Raw genomic sequence first — 16,671 nt, 5'->3', positions numbered from 1 at the left:
GCAGTTTTTTTTTCAACAGAAAAATGAAGGGGAAAAAACCAAAAAAACATATGATGATAGGAAAAGTTAAGAAAACACAGACTCACCAGAAGTTTATCCAATTCCTCCAGAAGTAAGCTCATCCTCCGCCCTATTACAGCAACAGTGTGAATGTAGGTACTATAATAAAAGTAGTTTGAAGGTGAACATTTTTGCTACAAACCATCTCCCACACGCTGTCAAGAATTCAAACCACACAACAGTCATTGTGGGAGAGGCTCGTAGCTTTGCCGCCGAGTTGCAGAGCTGCTGCGGGGATTCTTTCCATCGACAACTGAAAAATTTAACTAAAATGGAACATATTAAATTAACAGCATAACCAGAAAAATGTTGAATTGAAGAATTAACCGCGCGTTTAGAATTGCATAAGCGATGTCGCTGTTTTACTCTGATTTAAAAGAAAGAAACAAGCAAAAATTACATTGGGATACAGGGGTATAAAATTGGCTTTGTCTCTGAAATAATTAATTTACCTTAGATTGTGCTTTGAAGTGAAATAAGGCAATAGTACTTACAATTTTGTGCTTGCGTGTTTGTTCAAATGAAGCGTTATCGATGGAGAAAATATTGAAGTAAAATTGTGTCCTCGGAACAAAAAGCAGTGCATTTGATGGCTGGAGCATACAACTCACAAGTACAAGGTAAGTTTATACTGATAACTTGTTAAACAGTCCAGCGAAAAAACAATAAATACATAGAATTTAAAGCAACACAGACGAAAAATCTGAGCGGCGACACGCTAATGATACGCAGGCAGCAAGACTGATCAGACCAAGTGGCGAATACCGCGACCCCTCGGCCTTTACAGGTTCGGGGGTGGAATTTCCATCTTCCTTGGCTCAACGGTCATCTTCTTTTGTTTTCTTCACGCAGCAAACGAGTGGTGGGAGGCGGGGAAGTAACGGCGTTGCCACATTGCTGAAATATTTTCCCATCCTCCTGTCTTAAGGATTGCTATGATTATGTCAATTTCTCGTCTCTTTTTTTTATATTATCATGTAAGGCTCATTTTTTTTACTGTCATAAGGCTAATCTTAAGAATTTTCAGAAAAGCTAGTGAGAGAGGCCCTACTTTCCTCGAAAATTGAAATCCTCTGTTCTGTAATTTCTCTTCTATGTCGCTTTAAATTCTATTTATTGTTTTTTCCCTTGACCGTTTAACAAGTTATCAGTATGATGTTACCTTATACCTGTGAGTTGTGCTCCAGTCATCAAATGCACTACTTTATGGTCCGAGGACACAATTTTACTTCAATAAAATTCTCTCCATCGATGACACTTCATTTGAACAAACACTCAAGCACAAATTTGTAATTACCTACTGCCTTGTATCACTTCAAAGCACAATCTAAGGTAAATTAATTATTTCAGAGACAAAGCCAATTTTATACCCCTGTATCCCAATATAATTTTTGCTGGTATCTTTCTTTTAAATCAGAGTAACAGCGACATCGCTCATGCAATTCTAAACGCGCGGTTTATTCTTCAATTCAACATTTTTTTTGGTTATGCTGTTATTTTTATATGTTTCTTTCTAGTTAAATTCTTCAGTTGTCGATGGAAAGTATCCCTGCAGCATTGCCGTGCTAAGGAAGAACGCCGGATGAACATCCGAGAGTTGCCAAATTTCCCTTGATAAAGCATGTATTTTTGAAAATATTCATGTATTTTTTTTTCTAGAAAAGTTCAGATATTTTAGATTAAATTGCGTACAAAATTGTCTAAAAATTTTGGAAAGTAATATTCGCAATTTTCCCAGTAAATTTGGTTTTTATCGGAGGAAACTTAGCAACGTCTGAAGGCTAATATGGCGTTCTTTCTTAGCACGGCAGAGCAGCTTTGCAACTCGGTGGCAAAGCTACGAGCCTCTCCCATCATGACTGTTTTGTGGTTTGAATTCTTGACAGCATGTGGGAGATAGTTTGTAGCAAAAATATCTACTTTTATTGAAGGTACATTCACACTGTTACTCTAATAGAGCGGATGATGAGCTTACTTCAAAAGGAATTGGATGAAATTTCTGGCGAGTCAGTGTTTTTGAACTTTTCCCTTATTCCTTCATTTTTCTGTCGAAGAAAAACTGCGAAGTGAAAATGGCTACCCATGTGCATTTGCGTCTATACTTCTTACAATTTCTTTATAATAGATTCTCATCAGACCGATACTTGAATATCCGAATCTGCTGAAGTGATCATATCATTGTGGTAGGTCCCAGAGTTTGACCCGATTGAGTATTTATTAAAGTTACATAGCAAAATTATATTAATGTAGAATAGTGGGAGGTAAAAATTATCCAAGTGACCCAATCAGACGCTGGCATAGTAGTGGCTTATTCAACTTTAATAATCTGGATCGTTGACCTAATAAGCTTGAATGAGCTAGCATGTTGGGCCGTTCAATTTTAATGCTCTTAATGATTCAGCTACGATAAGCCTGATCATTGGCCCAATGAGTTTGAATAAGCCGATTAATTGAATCATTCAAATTGAATGATCCTGATCATACAAGTTGAACGATCCAACAAGTCGGCACATTCAAATTGAACGATCCAACCAGTTGGCAGATTCAAGTTGAATGATCCAATGGGCCAGCGTATTCAAGCGCATTGGGTCAAAGATCCGGATCGTTCGACTTGAACGATCCGGATCATTCAAGTTGAATGATCCAACGAGTCAGCGCATTCAAGCTCATTCGGGATCATTGATGCTCATTGAAGAATCATTCAAACTCATTCAGGATCATTGAAAATCGAACGATCCTGAATGAGCTTGAACGATCCATTTTTCTCGGAAGCGTGAAACTTGAGTATCAAACCCCTTAAGATTAGATGTTTCTATGATAAGTCAATGTAAATAGATGTTGGCAATACAAGTGCCAAGTTCAAGTTCAGCTCACCTTCGTTTATTGAACAATAACATTGGGAGATGAAAACGAAGGAACGTTACTTTCTTCTCTCCCACCTTTACTGACGGAGGCAAATAAACTCACACATTCTTTATCGGGACTTTTATCATTTTGGTGCAGCGATAACACTTCGTAGGTAGATCGAAGCAGTGCGCGCGGTAGTGTTAGCGTTACACCGAAACAGGCATGAAAGCTACTTTTTTTAATTTTAGCCCATAGATTGTGCCACATTATCACCGAGAGCTTTATAATAATATTAACGCCTATTTAGGTTCTCGATAAAGTATTGATGCGAATTTTTGTGGAAGGGGGATAAGAAGGCAGTTTGTTTGTTTTTTTCTTTAAAAAAAAATGCCCTAAAATCTTGTTACAAATAATGGAGTGCTTCACCACCCCCCCCCCCCCCCAAAGCCACCGGGCACAACTAACATTCAGTACGGAACGATTATTTGGTTTCTGTACCCTATCCGCGAAAGGAATGGGGCAAATATTTTTGAACCCTTGAATACTTAAAAGGTTTTTTTTTTTTTTTTTTTTTTTGATGATTTTGTTTAATAATACTGATCTGAAATGACGATCTTATGTTCATACTGATCTGAAATGACGGGTAAATTATTGCATTATTTTCTCCGAGACAAAAATGAACATTCAGGCTGTAAAAAACACCGGCTCAGTTTTTGGTAATTTGGACCTAACACAGTACTACAGTATCTCTTCACAATATTGTCAGCATTGCCAGGCAATATTGACAGATATTATTGTTTTGCAGCGTGGGTACTCTCCCACAATAATTCTGCTATGATGGACTCACAATTAAAAGTCCTAATAAGCCGGCAGGCCCTATTAATTAAAGGCAGGCCATATTAACTCGTTAACGTGTTACTTACGTAGCGAGAGTAGATGATCGTAAAAAGTAGGTTCTGACAATATTCACAAAGAGTATACGATGAGTTTTTGAACACGACACAATTACTTAGGATGAGAATGTGACGGAGCACGGCGACGCGTTCACTCGAATTAAAAGGAAGACACTGACATAAGCGCGAGCATGGAGCGCAAGTGGTTGATCAGTCACTAAATTCAGGTAGTGCGCCGCGCCGATAGGGGGGATAGAGGAGACTTGATACATGAATCAGCCTTAAATTGTCCTGTCTCGCCCTCTGTCTCGTTCCTCCATTGCCAGTTCAAACGGTGAAAAAAATCCTCTTCCTGCCTGTGAATTTTTTTTGTACGATATCTTTCGTATCCACGGCAACTCGACACCGCTGCATCCGAACTTTTCACCTACGACACGATCGGTGATGATGTCGGTTGGTGCCGGGAAGTTATCTCAGACACTCGACGAAAAGTTTAAATGCAAAAAAAAATAATAATTATAATATAAATCAACGCACAGTTTTCGTCAGATTGAGCTACCAGTGTTTAAATACAGTAAATTTTCCACCCACCTGGGCAGCGGCATTAAGAAAATTCACATCGTCATCTAACAATCTACTCCTTTTCCCGAAACTAATTTTCATCATTGATCCTTGTATGGAAAATTACTTAATTCACTTTAATATTTTCCGAGAAAAAACAAATACCCTGGAATCAAATTATGTACACAAGGAAAGAGAAAAAGAAAAAAAGTTTTATTGTTTTATTTCTTTTCAAAGTCGCGAGTCATTGACGCAGCAGGTTAATGACACTCCATCTGCTTACATGTGACAACCGCCTTATTAGGCAGAGATACATCCCACTGCTACTAACATCATATTGTTGCCGGTTTAGAGATGTTGGTCAAGTTTGTTTCATTTATTAATCTTATCTGGACTTTTTATCGATTTAAATAAAGGGTAATCATCGGTCAGACTGCTCCATTCCTGTTTGCTATATAAGTGCTTTATTTTCTTAGTTTTCGCCCATTAAAGTCTAACACAAATCGTTACACACTTTCCAGATTGTCTGAGTAGTTTTTTTTTCTGTCGTTTTACTGTGTCAAAATATATTTACTTTACAGGGTGGTCCAGGGTTAAACGGCCAGACTGCAGGAGTGTGTTCTGTGGGTCAAAATAAGACTTTTTTGTTGTATAAAGTTTTTTTTTTCCAAAAGTGCCCTCAGCCGGTGCTACGGCCCCCCAAAATTTCGGAAAGTAAATCGTTTTTCCTGAATTTTGGCAACGGTTGTTAACTAAATCTCATAAATGTGCAATCCCCTGCATGCCCTGAATTCATAAATTATCTAAAAACAATCGAAATCTCAATTTAAAGAGGGAGTTTGGGGGTATTTCGGCCTCTGTAGTCTGGCCGTTTAGCCTGTATCACCCCTGTATCTGGATCACCCTGTATTGAGAAATAATAACTTTCAAACTTCTTTTTGATCTTGTGCATGTCTTCTTAACTTAAAGTGAGGAGCTGCTTGAAACTTCAAGCATTCATGGAATTACGCCTATGCATTTCGAGTCTACTCAGAAACATTTGAGAGAGGCATGTCAACATGGGAATCTATAACAATTCTAAATATGTTTTCATCACAGACCGTAGAATATGATTAAGATTCTAGAAATATCCAAGAGTTCGATGGCAATGTGATATGAGTGTTTTTTTTGTTTTTGTTTTTGTAAATCATACGAGTATCACCATTGAAGATCGATCGATCAATGTGCCCCCAGAGTGCGCTTGTCACTTAGGGGGCACCAGGAAGGACGATGTAGCGTTTCCTCCTTGCATTCGGAATCAGCTCGCCGGAAGGATTTTCAAGAGAGAATAGTGAATCTTGAATGAATTAAATGTATGAATGAAAAACACGCTCATGAGCACTCTTTATTCTAAAAGAGAAAAATGAGGAGGTGAAAAAGAAACTAAAAATAGACAGAATTTCCAAGTCCATGAATTACTTTTTTACCTGCTTATTTATTTCTTCTATTTGTGAGCCTGCTGCCTACAGACTGCCGAGCGTCTTTCTTGCGGGAAAATTATGAGGATTAGAGAGATCGAAATTAATACTTTTGACTTTGGCATTACATTCAAAGTTTCGGCCCTACCCGCGCCGGGCCTGCCCCTATGGGGTATGAGGTAAAGCAATTTTAGGTATCCGGTTAGGGCTGGGACTTCCCGCGCAGGTCCCAGCCCTAAAGTCGTTTTTTCCATGAACAATTAGAGGAACGTGCATATTTTTAAATCATTCCGCCTTTAAAATAAGTTTTGGTAGAATTCTTACGCTTTATGAAGAAACAAAAAAAAAAAAAAAAAGGATAATTGTTTCATGTAATTTGAGATTAACTATAGGGTATAGCTTAACTGGAATAAATCGACGATCGCTCAAACTCCTGGGTGTATGCAATTATTCATACTCAGCGGGTGCTCGTGTTACATATATTTCGAAATGAAGGCGTTTTGCCTTTCCGTACGTCGATAGTGTCCGTCTTGTTACGGCACCATCTGCAACCGTGCGGTCGACTCATAACTCTAGTCATGGTATCAAAAATATATTTTATTTTGAGAAACGGGCAAACAAACAGACAGCAAAGATTCATGGGGAAATGGTAATAGTAGGAGACAAATAAGAGAGATGAATGGTGGCGAATATTCAGGCAATAAATCGGCATTTATACTGCGTGGATCAATCATGTTAGTGCGCAGGTGGAAATATTCTATTCGCGTATTTTTAAAGTAAACAAGTTATGAATCGAATGTGCGGTTGCAAAAAAGTGCACTTGTGCAAGTGACGTAAAGCGGTAAAGCATTGTAGGGAGGAGTTGTTTTATTGTTTTCTTACTTGTTTTTCTGCATGCATATACATTATCAAGCCTAAGCTTAAGAGGTATGAATGTAATTTTCTAGGAGGAGAAACAATTTAGAACCCGGAAAACGATGTTTTCTGACGAACTATTTTTGACAGGTTGAGTCGGAAAATTGTGATATGTATTTTCGGCTGGAAAGCAGAAGTAAATATCATAAGGAATAATTTACGAGTCACGTGTGTACAGTCTGTTTATAAGTAGGTATACAAAGATAACATCTCACGTACAAATGTTCTCCGAGTTTTCTTTATCAATTCAAATTAAACTTTCAAGAATTGGAGGTGAGAACCAGAGGGGCATTGGGACTTGTGACGTTGAGAAGTTTCACTCGATTTATCTATTCAAGAAAAGACGCATTTTTATTTTTAAAAAACTTCGTGAATTCTTTGATTGATTTGACAGAAATTTCCCGACAATTGCAACATAAACCTAGTAAATGAATGAGAGTAACAATTTTATTAGGTCCAGGTCCCGGATCCCTTTCCCAGATAGGTACTTTGCTCTGATATACTCGACAGAACCACGCTGCTGCTACTTGACTGAATTGATTAAGTTTTTAAATGATACAACTATTCAACCACGGAGGCCATGCTAGGAAGTATCATTTCTCCGCGAAGGCGTTTCTTATGCGTCGTAACTCTCGATCAAAGATTCATCGGAAACAATCGCATTTACTTACTATTCTGCGTTGTAACACAACTGATTGAGTTTTTGAATGATGCAACTATTCGACCGCTGAGGCCACGCTAGGAGGTATCATTTCTCGGTGAAGGCATTTCTTATAAGTCATTACTCTTCATGAAAGAATTATCTGTAGCAAACGCACTTTCTCCCGAATAATATATGCAGGGCTGTGCCGAGAAAAAGTTCAAGAACATGCTAATTTTCTGATCAACGCACGCATCCTCTCTCAGCGGGTGGACTCTTGGGAGGCATACCCCATAGTGCTGAAGGGAGTTTTGGGAGCATCCCCTTGAACATTTTTAATAAAGGACCTTTCAACCGTCTACTTTTTTAATTTTTGAGGGTATAAAATTGATAATCCCTTTTTTGGGTTTGCAAAGGAACACAGAGATTTTCCCCAATATTCAGCCGCAAAAGAGGGAGAAGCTTTTTTGAATAAATAAAATGAGGAGTAGCAATTTAAAAATAAGTTTCATTCCATGGTGCACAGGAAAGGAGAAACCGGAGGGTCTGCGCGAGGAACCAGGAACGCGCTGTGCTGAGTCGCACGCTTCCATAGCATAAAACTGAAGGGGTTGTGACACCGTACAGAATTTCATTCAGAAGGGCGGAAAGAAACTTTTGAAAAAGTCAAAATAAATGCAGGAGTAGCGCCAGACCATCATTTCTTTTTAATACGCCTGTATTTCATGAAGATGCAACAAGTCCTAACGGCATGTCAGCTACCTGCTACCCGGCGTTTTCTTCGGGTCAACTGTATTATGATCATGATTCATGATATTCGCGCTTGAATTATTAACAAATCCATGATAAAATTCCTACGAAAATGGAAGAATGCTGCGAAATGCACCTTCATCAGATCTTAAAATATGATTTCCCTCGAAATTCCCATTTCGGTTACTACAAATTTTTACAACAAAAAGTATAATAGTTTTAATTGTATTGTAAGCTGATTTGGCGCCGACCAGTGGTGTGATTGTGTGATGCACAAGCTAGAGGTAGTGGCAAGGGTTAAGTCAACCAGAAATGTGGTTAAAAAAACATTGCTGACTTGAAAAAAAATTAGCTGACTTTACCATACCTCTGACTGGCTCCAACATCAGTCAGGAGTATCGTTGATCCAATCATTCTGTTTTGCATGTACTTTGCAGAGCACGTGGATGGTTTTAGAAGAGCTCGTAGAATCAATCAACTCCCCCCCCCCTTTCAGTTAACCTTAATCGAAGGGAAATCATTGCCTAGGTATCGTGTGGCCATTTATGCAATATTATTTTATGAGTATTATAAAACTTTTTGCACTGAATTATCAGTGCCTAGCTAGATTGATGGCGATCGAACTGTCTGTCCTTAGAAGCTTTGGAATGTAAACTAAGCAGCTGGAAATAGATTGCATTTCCGAAGAAAGGTCAAGTACTGATTCAGTGTGAGTCCCTAGTGTTGATGATACACAACTGATGATAGACTATCTAGCTAAATGACATCAGACAGTGGACACGCGAAATCTAGTTTCATAGATTTTCACCCTCAATTTTGTATGTTTTGGAAATAAAAATTACATTCGCATTACAACCACATGACACCAAATCCGATAATTTTTAACGCTGTAGCTGAGATTTTTTTTTTTTTAACCAAACCTATAAAAAATACAAAAAAATTGAGTATCTATTCAATAAGTTGGAATTAATTTTCTGCTAAACATCTAAAACGAAAGTAAAGAATTGCGTATTTTCATCATATTATTAAATTCTCTAACATTGTTTCATTTTTTGAGACGAAAAGTAACCAAACACCTCTTTGAAATTGTCTGTGAATGTTTCGAAATAAGCGAGGTAAATTCCCAAAATATCCTAGGAAAAAGTTTTAATGAGTTTTCTTTGAATCAAATAAAGCATGAACGGGGATTTATAATAACGCAATCATTCCTCTTATTCTTCTACTGTGTTCGGTAGCTTATAGCTGAATTGTGGATTTTAAAAAACGATTTAAAATTCCCTCGCTTTTGTACCCTTTTAAGGGAAAGCCAATCAAACTATATTGAGGCGTAATTATTAATTTTCATTTTCATTCATAAGAGCAAAAGGTAAGTGTATTGCAAGTATTTTGAGTCCGCAATCGATATACATACTCTTGTCAGTTGGATAAGATAAAAATTAAGTAGCATCTCTTGCAAGTTAGGTAAATATTCTGACGAGTTCCCTCAATTCTAAACGGTCTCTTTCTTTACGTAGCTGCATCTAGTGAAACTCTAAACCGCAATTTAGTATGGTAGATTGGTGAATAGATAAGGTACATGAAATGACTAATTCCTTCAGTAGGTCATATCATTACATTCCAATAATATACAAAATTGAAATTTCACAAAAAAACTTTAATTAGCCTTTTCAAAAAGTGGTTAATGAGTTCACAGAAGTTTTTTCCAATTTATTATTAATGTAACAAACGGAGGAGACAATCATTAGACAATCATAAGATACCTAGCATAATTTGAGGTTTGTGTATACTGGTCCCCATTCAAACCCTGGCATTTCAGCAGAATCATTGGCACGCTTGAAATTTCCGCAGTATCAGTCTAATTTCAGAAATTGAGAATATCTCGAATCTCTAATGTTCAATTAAGCTAATGAAGGCCATGCACGACTAAATTTTGTCAACTCTCAAAATTTTGAATTTATCATTTCAACTCATTCAAACGAATAATGCCGCAATCACACACTGAATGTGGGAGCTGAATGTGGCTTGAATGTGGAAGTCATCGGCCCGATGCCTGAATTTTGCGCGTGACGTGCAAAATTCAGCAACGATTCTCAGCAACCATCGGACTAATGTTGAATTTTTCTGAACTATTCGAGTAAATTTGATACATATCTGGATGAAAATAACTCGAATTTGTTAAATTTCAGCCGTTGGGCGATGACTGTTGACTTCCACATTCAGCTGCTAAATTCAGCGTGTGATTGCGGCATTAATTGTGCTAGGATAATTCAGACGCGGTAAGTTTCCTTCTTGGGTTCTTTTTTTAAAAAAAATAACGAAAAGCAGATCAATTTCATGACAACACTTGATAGATTTTCCCTGGTTGTGATTTATTCAATCGTTACCTATGTTCTGCAAACTGTTCTATTCAGTTATCCGTGTTGCGATCATATTTGGCAGTAACGAGAAAAACTTGTCTCTGGTGGTCATTAAAGCCTTTTTCCCCAATTTTATAAACCCTACGTAATTGCTTACGTCAACATTTTCAATTTGATCCTCGTAAAAAGTTGCTTTTAACCTACTCTATCGCGCGAATTCTCCGAGCACTTTAGGGATATATACTGCAAAAAATTTTGTAATTAATTTTCACAATGATTTCCGAAAACAGCGCCATACTACTAAAGTGTCACGGAGATGTCACCCCTTTATAAACAGAATTCAAAGATGTTCAATAAATGCATGTATAAGGAGTTTCCACTTTGGAGTGAGGTTGTAACTGATCAGTGATTATTCACATTTTTCTGCAGGATGGCGACGCTAAGAGGACACTTTCTAACACAGAATTTTGATATTTTATAATCTCCGCATACGAGGTATATTATGTAATCGTATTCAAACCTCCATTCGATATGGAGGTCAAAAAAATCAAGTGACGCTCTCTTCTGATTTGCTAAATCTTTTCCTGAATCGAACCATGATCTCCTTCTTCGATCGGAGTATTGCAGGGCTAAAGGGATGGAGAGCTAGAATGTTTTGTTTTGTTGACGCCGCCTCGATGTGAAATTTTGATACCAAAGTTGCGATCGTATATTTCAGATGCGCCATCGCGAATCGATAACCTGTAACATATTGAGAAACCCATTACATGCGAGAAAATGGCTTAAATGGCGTTGAAAACTAAACCAAAAAGACGTACAGTCAGTACCGATGTACAGTTTTTGTCATATCGATGACTGAAGTCGAAAAATGCGCACCTTCATTGCTATCTGCTATTGCAAAATTTCAAAATCTCCGCAGGATCGGATTTAGAGAGTGGCCACATGGGCCGCGGCCCATGGCGGCAAATTTAGGGGGCGGCAAATGTTGCAATTTCTCAAATGTAGGTATAAAAAAAAAAAAAAAAAAAAAAAAAAAAAAAAAAAAAAAAAATTATCGGATTCAGAAATGAAAATTAAAAACGAGAAAAAGCGACAAAATCTCTCATTTCCTGAGAGTTAAAGGATAGTAATTTCTAATTCGTTCGTCTTTTGGTGATACAAGAGATAGCTCCTTTCATTAGTCTAGTTGAGAGAGAAACCAAACACGCAAGTTGGCCAGGAGCGGCGGCGCAAAGAGCAATGATGACGAGGACTTGAGATGAAAAGGAGAAGCTCTCGGCGTGCCGCCGGTCAGCATGTAAAACATATTAGCGCCTACAAGACTGCATGAATACTTCACGCATTGCGTCAAACGTACTACGGTCAGCGGCGCGCGGCGCGGCGCGGCGGTTGGCGTGAAAGTCATAGTGCCTACATGACTGCATGAATACTTCACGCATTGCGTCAAAAACAGTACGATTGGCGCGGTGGCGGAAATTAAAATTATTAAACCACATTCATGTTTATTCTTTCATAATCTTTTCGTTCATTTCTTATAAATGAAAGGCCTTGTCCACACAGTGATGGTTTACGGAACTTAACTTTCGCGCTAAGTTCCGTGAACTTTGGCTGGTGTTGACACGGCTTTCACAAAAAATGTGCCCAACACGAGTAAACGCGTCTTTTACACCCCTCCTCCTCCGGCACGTTCACGAAATGGTTTGTATCGATGTTTCAAAACGAATGAGAAGGGGGTGGCAAAATACAGGCGACCCATGAGCGGCAAGTAGGTAAATCCGGCTCCTTAATCTCCGATCATGCTTTTCTTTTTAAAGGGAAACGGACGAAAATATTTCCGTATGAATGTTTATGAATATATTTGAATGAGTGAAGAAAATTCACAGAAAATTTCAAGAAAAACTTTCGGTTAGTTTTCTCCTGAAAAAATAAAACATGAGCAATTGTAAACCTTAAAAAATGTAACATGAGCAAGGACTGAGAACGTTGTGATCAAAAGTATACATTTTTCAATCTGTAAAGTCTTCAATATTCAGGTTGGTATTTTCAGAAATATTCAGGGCCGATTTTAGTGATTTTTTCGACCATCTGCAGGTAATTATCGCTAGGAGAGCCTGGTATCTTTAAATTTTCAAATTCTTACTAGAGCCAGAGGCTCAGCCTGTGTTACAGCTCGAGAAAGAACCCTAGTTTCAATAATTTATGGAGCGCTGAAATAATATATAATTCATAAAAATGACTGAACTGTTGACTACACAGACCACCATAACCATAAAACGACATCTTAAATACTCATCGGAATGAGAAGGAAGGAGAAATCTATTGAAAAGTCAAACGTTAGATACCTATACAAGAAGAAATTTTCTTACCGATACAAAATCGGGGGCCCTCGCCAAAAGGCATAAAAGTGTAGGGTGCGATTTTGGTGACGTCATGAAAACGGCCGGGCCGAAACTCGAAGGGCTCAGGGAAGTACTGTGGGTCCCGTTGGATAGAGTAAATCGGGATAATTACTTTGGTCCCTTTAGGAACGACAACGGAGGAGCCCGGTAGCAGATAATCTTTTGTGCAGACCCGTTGCAGCACGGACATTGGTGTGTACAGTCGAAGGCATTCTGCAGAGAAATTAGAAAAATCATGAAAGGACAAAAAAAATCTCTTTAAATTTTTAAAAGCAGAAAAAGCTGTTGAATAATCGAAAAAGACCGGTCAAGGACTAATGGAGTGCCAGAGAATACGAGTATTTTGAAATTCAATGGAATCAACTTTTTTTGAATGTTCATGTCCATCTCTAATTTAGAGTGGGTTTTGCTGTGAAGTAACCGGTTATCGAATAAAGTCGGGAAAAGTGTGAGACATCATCGCATTTCATTATAGAGATGGAATATTTCGTGATTTGGAATAAGCAGCAATTTCATCTCTAAAGAGTTAACTTTTATTCTCTTCTTAAATTGAGGGACTTGGAGGACAAGTGCAAAAGTGCAGTTTTTGCTATTGCGAGAAATGCGCGTTAAAAGTTTCGAAATTATATGGATCCTTATGGCGGAAAGAAAGTTCACACTGAATTTTTGATGCTTAAAAATTGGAATTGGGAGCGAATTTTTCACAGAAATAAGACATAAAGACTAGGTGTACTTGGAATCATTAAAAACTCATTTTTTTCAAAAATTGCACTTATGCGTCTTGTCCTCCGCGAGCTCCTTGCTTCTTTATATTCGGCTCGACTAACCTAACATTTTGAAAATATGATTGAAGAGAACATTTTAAGTAATTCTTTCAGCGAAAATCTCGCGATACAACAGTAAAAAATCCCAAGGACACACCTTTAATGACTGTATGCGTGTACTTGAGGTCTCTGACGACAGAATAGGTGACCTCTTGTTCGCCTCTCTCTTCCATCACCTGCTCTAATTCCTGCTTTATCTTCTTTTGACATTCAGGATGCAGCGAGATCAGATGGAGAACAAATGAAAGCGCCACCGTGCTTGTTCCTTGAGAATCCATCAAAAACCAAAACAAGCGGCGAGCGACTGTGAGAATATCCACATCTAAGATAGAGCCCAATGAAAATCAATAATGAGACATAAATAAAATACTGCGACGTATGATTCTTAAAGGCAAAATTTCGTTCTTTCATGGGCAACTTGAATCTGACATGAAATACAATTCGTTTTGAGCTTAATCTAACAGAATTAACTTCCTGATATCTTTCTTAGAGCAAGAATTTTGAGGACTTTCGAATTTCGTTATAAATAAAATTCAAGAAACATGACTAACAAAGTAGGCAATGATTTTAAGCCAAAAAAAATTCAAATCCTTGCGCAGTTCGTGCAGATTCTGTTCCCATCCTCCGAGACCTACTTATACAAATGAAGGTCAACGAGCACTAGAGAGGGAGGGGGAAGAGGGGGTGGGGAGAGAGAGAGATGGGAAGGAAAGAGGGGGGAGGGAGAGAGGTTGAAATATTTTCATGATTTTTATTCTCGATCACTGTAAAATGGATGAATCAGCGTGATAAATCAAGAGAGACTTATTTGGAACGCACATATCACTTACGCTCTCCTCATCATCATGATTGAAAGTCGAGAATTTTTAATCGAATCCAATCCTATCAAATTTGAATAAGACTCGCCGATAGTCTGGGCACTATTTCCTTTGGTATGGATCAGCAATTTTTTCGTCCAACTTTTACTGAATATGTCATTATTAGTGCCTAAGTACATTCAGTGCCTCAGAGTCGAAAGGTACCCGACCCCTTAGTCATTTCGAACTCATATCAGAGGAAAACCGCGCGTCGGCCCAGTTGATTCCAATGTAAATCGCAATTTTTGAAAACCCTGTATCAGGACCGGCGTAAGATGAAGCTACTAAATTTTCCACACATAGGCACGGCAAAACGGCATTAAAGATTTACAAAACCGGACTATCTCGATTCTTCCAATAATGTGAGTTGGGCATATTTTCGCTCTGGGGTACTGATATAAAACTTGTGCATGCTTTTTTATGATATGATCTTACACCGCAATGCCGGTGTCACTCTTGCGAGACCCAAAGATTTGCAATTAAGTCTGCTTAGAATATGTGCCTTTCGGAAAATTCTAGAAACAGTCCAGTGACTAAGTGGCTTCGTTTGTTTAGATATGAAATTCAATTCCTAAAGGTCTTGGTCGCGAGAAAAGTCTGACATTGGAAACGTGATGACTGCTTGGGACACGACTTCGTCGGAGAGTCTACATCTATTTATATAAATAGTAATTCACTTGTACGAATATAGGGTCTAAATTGGCGTAGGGATTACATTTACCCCATTTTTGACTCATGAATTTGGACGCATAGTAAAAAAAACCAATGGATTTATAAAGTAAGTATAATTATTGCCAGCGCTTGGCTACTTATTCTTACTGTCATTTTAAAAAAAAAAATTAAAAATCTCGAAAAGGGAAAACTTCTTACCAAATGATGAATTACTTGAGCTTGATTTCTTGTTGCGTTTTTCTTGCTTCGCCTGTGCGTCCATAAAAAACTGGAAAACGTCGTTGCGATGGTCTCCAATATTTTCTCTCGACATTGAAACGTTCCTCACCATGGAACACAATTCCTCATCATCGATTTTCGGAAAGAACGATTTCCTCAACGAGGGTAAGACAAGAGGCGTATAAAATATGAAAAAATTATAAAAACCGTGGTCGATCATGTGTTTCACCGATTCCAGCACGCTGCTCGCGTTTCGCGCCAAATCCGAGCCAAGAGATGCTAGTCCCATGACCATCTGGTTGAATTTGAAAGCAAATCGATCGGTGGAGACGACAGAGGGAACGTCATTAAAAATAACGTCCTTGTCTATGCTTTCCATCTCTTGCACCAGGTAACCGATCCTTCCCGGGGACACCACAGGTGAAACCCTCTTGCTGATCTCTTTCCAATCAGCAGTGGATACGGAAAAAAGCTGTTGGGAAATTGCCTGTGTTTCGTCGTAATGCAGATCGAACCTGTCGCTGAAGTAAGCGAAATCTTTCGTGAGGATGCTCCCGATGATCTGTGGGTCCAGCAACATAAGGGTTGGGGTGGAAAATTGGAATATGCAGCAATATTTGAGTCCTTTCGAGCGAGCCTCCTCGTATAGTCGGTTTATGATCTCAAAATATGATTCGTGGAAAATGCGCGAGAATTCCCATTGGCCAAAAAATGGTACAGGGTCGAGAAGCGGTATGCCTCTCTTTTTCCAGGTGTGGTGGCTTATTGTGGCTCGCAAGTACACGTAGAAACTGATTGAGAGGAAGATGAGACACAAGTATGGAAAAGACAGGAGAGTTGTCAAGTTTGAAATTGAGATCATCGTGTACGGCTTATTCTAATGTCGTAGTCCTCTGAAAGCTAATCCTCTGTTCCAGCCATCGAAGTTGTGTGGATTTTATTTGACAGTTTCATGGTTTTCGGGTCTGGTTTAATACGCTACAGTCTCGATGAAATTTAAATGTACCTGCAATGAAAGGGGAATTACTTTGAGTTGTAGAGTATTAATTTAATTATAAAAGAGGGGCTTGGAGGACAAGACGCTTAAGTGGAGTTTTTGAAAAAATTGAGGTATTAATGATTTCAAGTAAAATTACTCTTAATGCGTAATCTGTGAAAAATTCTATCCCAAATTCCAATTTTTAAGCATCAGAAAGTCAGTTTGAACTTTCTTTCCGCCA

General features: G+C 38.3%; 1 protein-coding gene across 5 annotated transcripts in view; it reads right to left on the bottom strand.

Moving 5' to 3' along the window:
- The window catches only part of LOC109036614 (prostaglandin reductase 1), a 62,078-nt gene that overhangs the window by 38,947 nt on the left and 6,460 nt on the right, over positions 1-16,671 (bottom strand). The window contains exons 2-5 of one of the 5 annotated variants that reach the window (XM_019050949.2): positions 15,431-16,457; positions 13,801-14,025; positions 12,847-13,092; positions 10,523-11,221 (exon numbers count right to left, since the gene is read on the bottom strand). The exons of 2 other annotated variants lie outside the window; for them this stretch is intronic. In XM_019050949.2, coding sequence (XP_018906494.2) covers positions 11,028-11,221; positions 12,847-13,092; positions 13,801-14,025; positions 15,431-16,313 — 1,548 coding nt within the window. In that variant the 5' untranslated portion in view covers positions 16,314-16,457 and the 3' untranslated portion in view covers positions 10,523-11,027. Of the gene's footprint in view, positions 1-3,830; positions 4,043-10,522; positions 11,222-12,846; positions 13,093-13,800; positions 14,026-15,430; positions 16,458-16,671 lie in introns of those variants that run through there. 2 more of the 5 variants (XM_019050952.2, XM_019050953.2) reach the window with 2 other exon arrangements.

The sequence above is a fragment of the Bemisia tabaci genome, chromosome 5 (assembly GCF_918797505.1).
Source record: "Bemisia tabaci chromosome 5, PGI_BMITA_v3".
Classification (NCBI taxonomy): Eukaryota; Metazoa; Arthropoda; class Insecta; order Hemiptera; family Aleyrodidae; genus Bemisia; species Bemisia tabaci.
The sequence above is the reverse complement of the archived record's forward strand: the minus strand, read 5'-3'. Positions and strand labels throughout refer to the sequence as shown.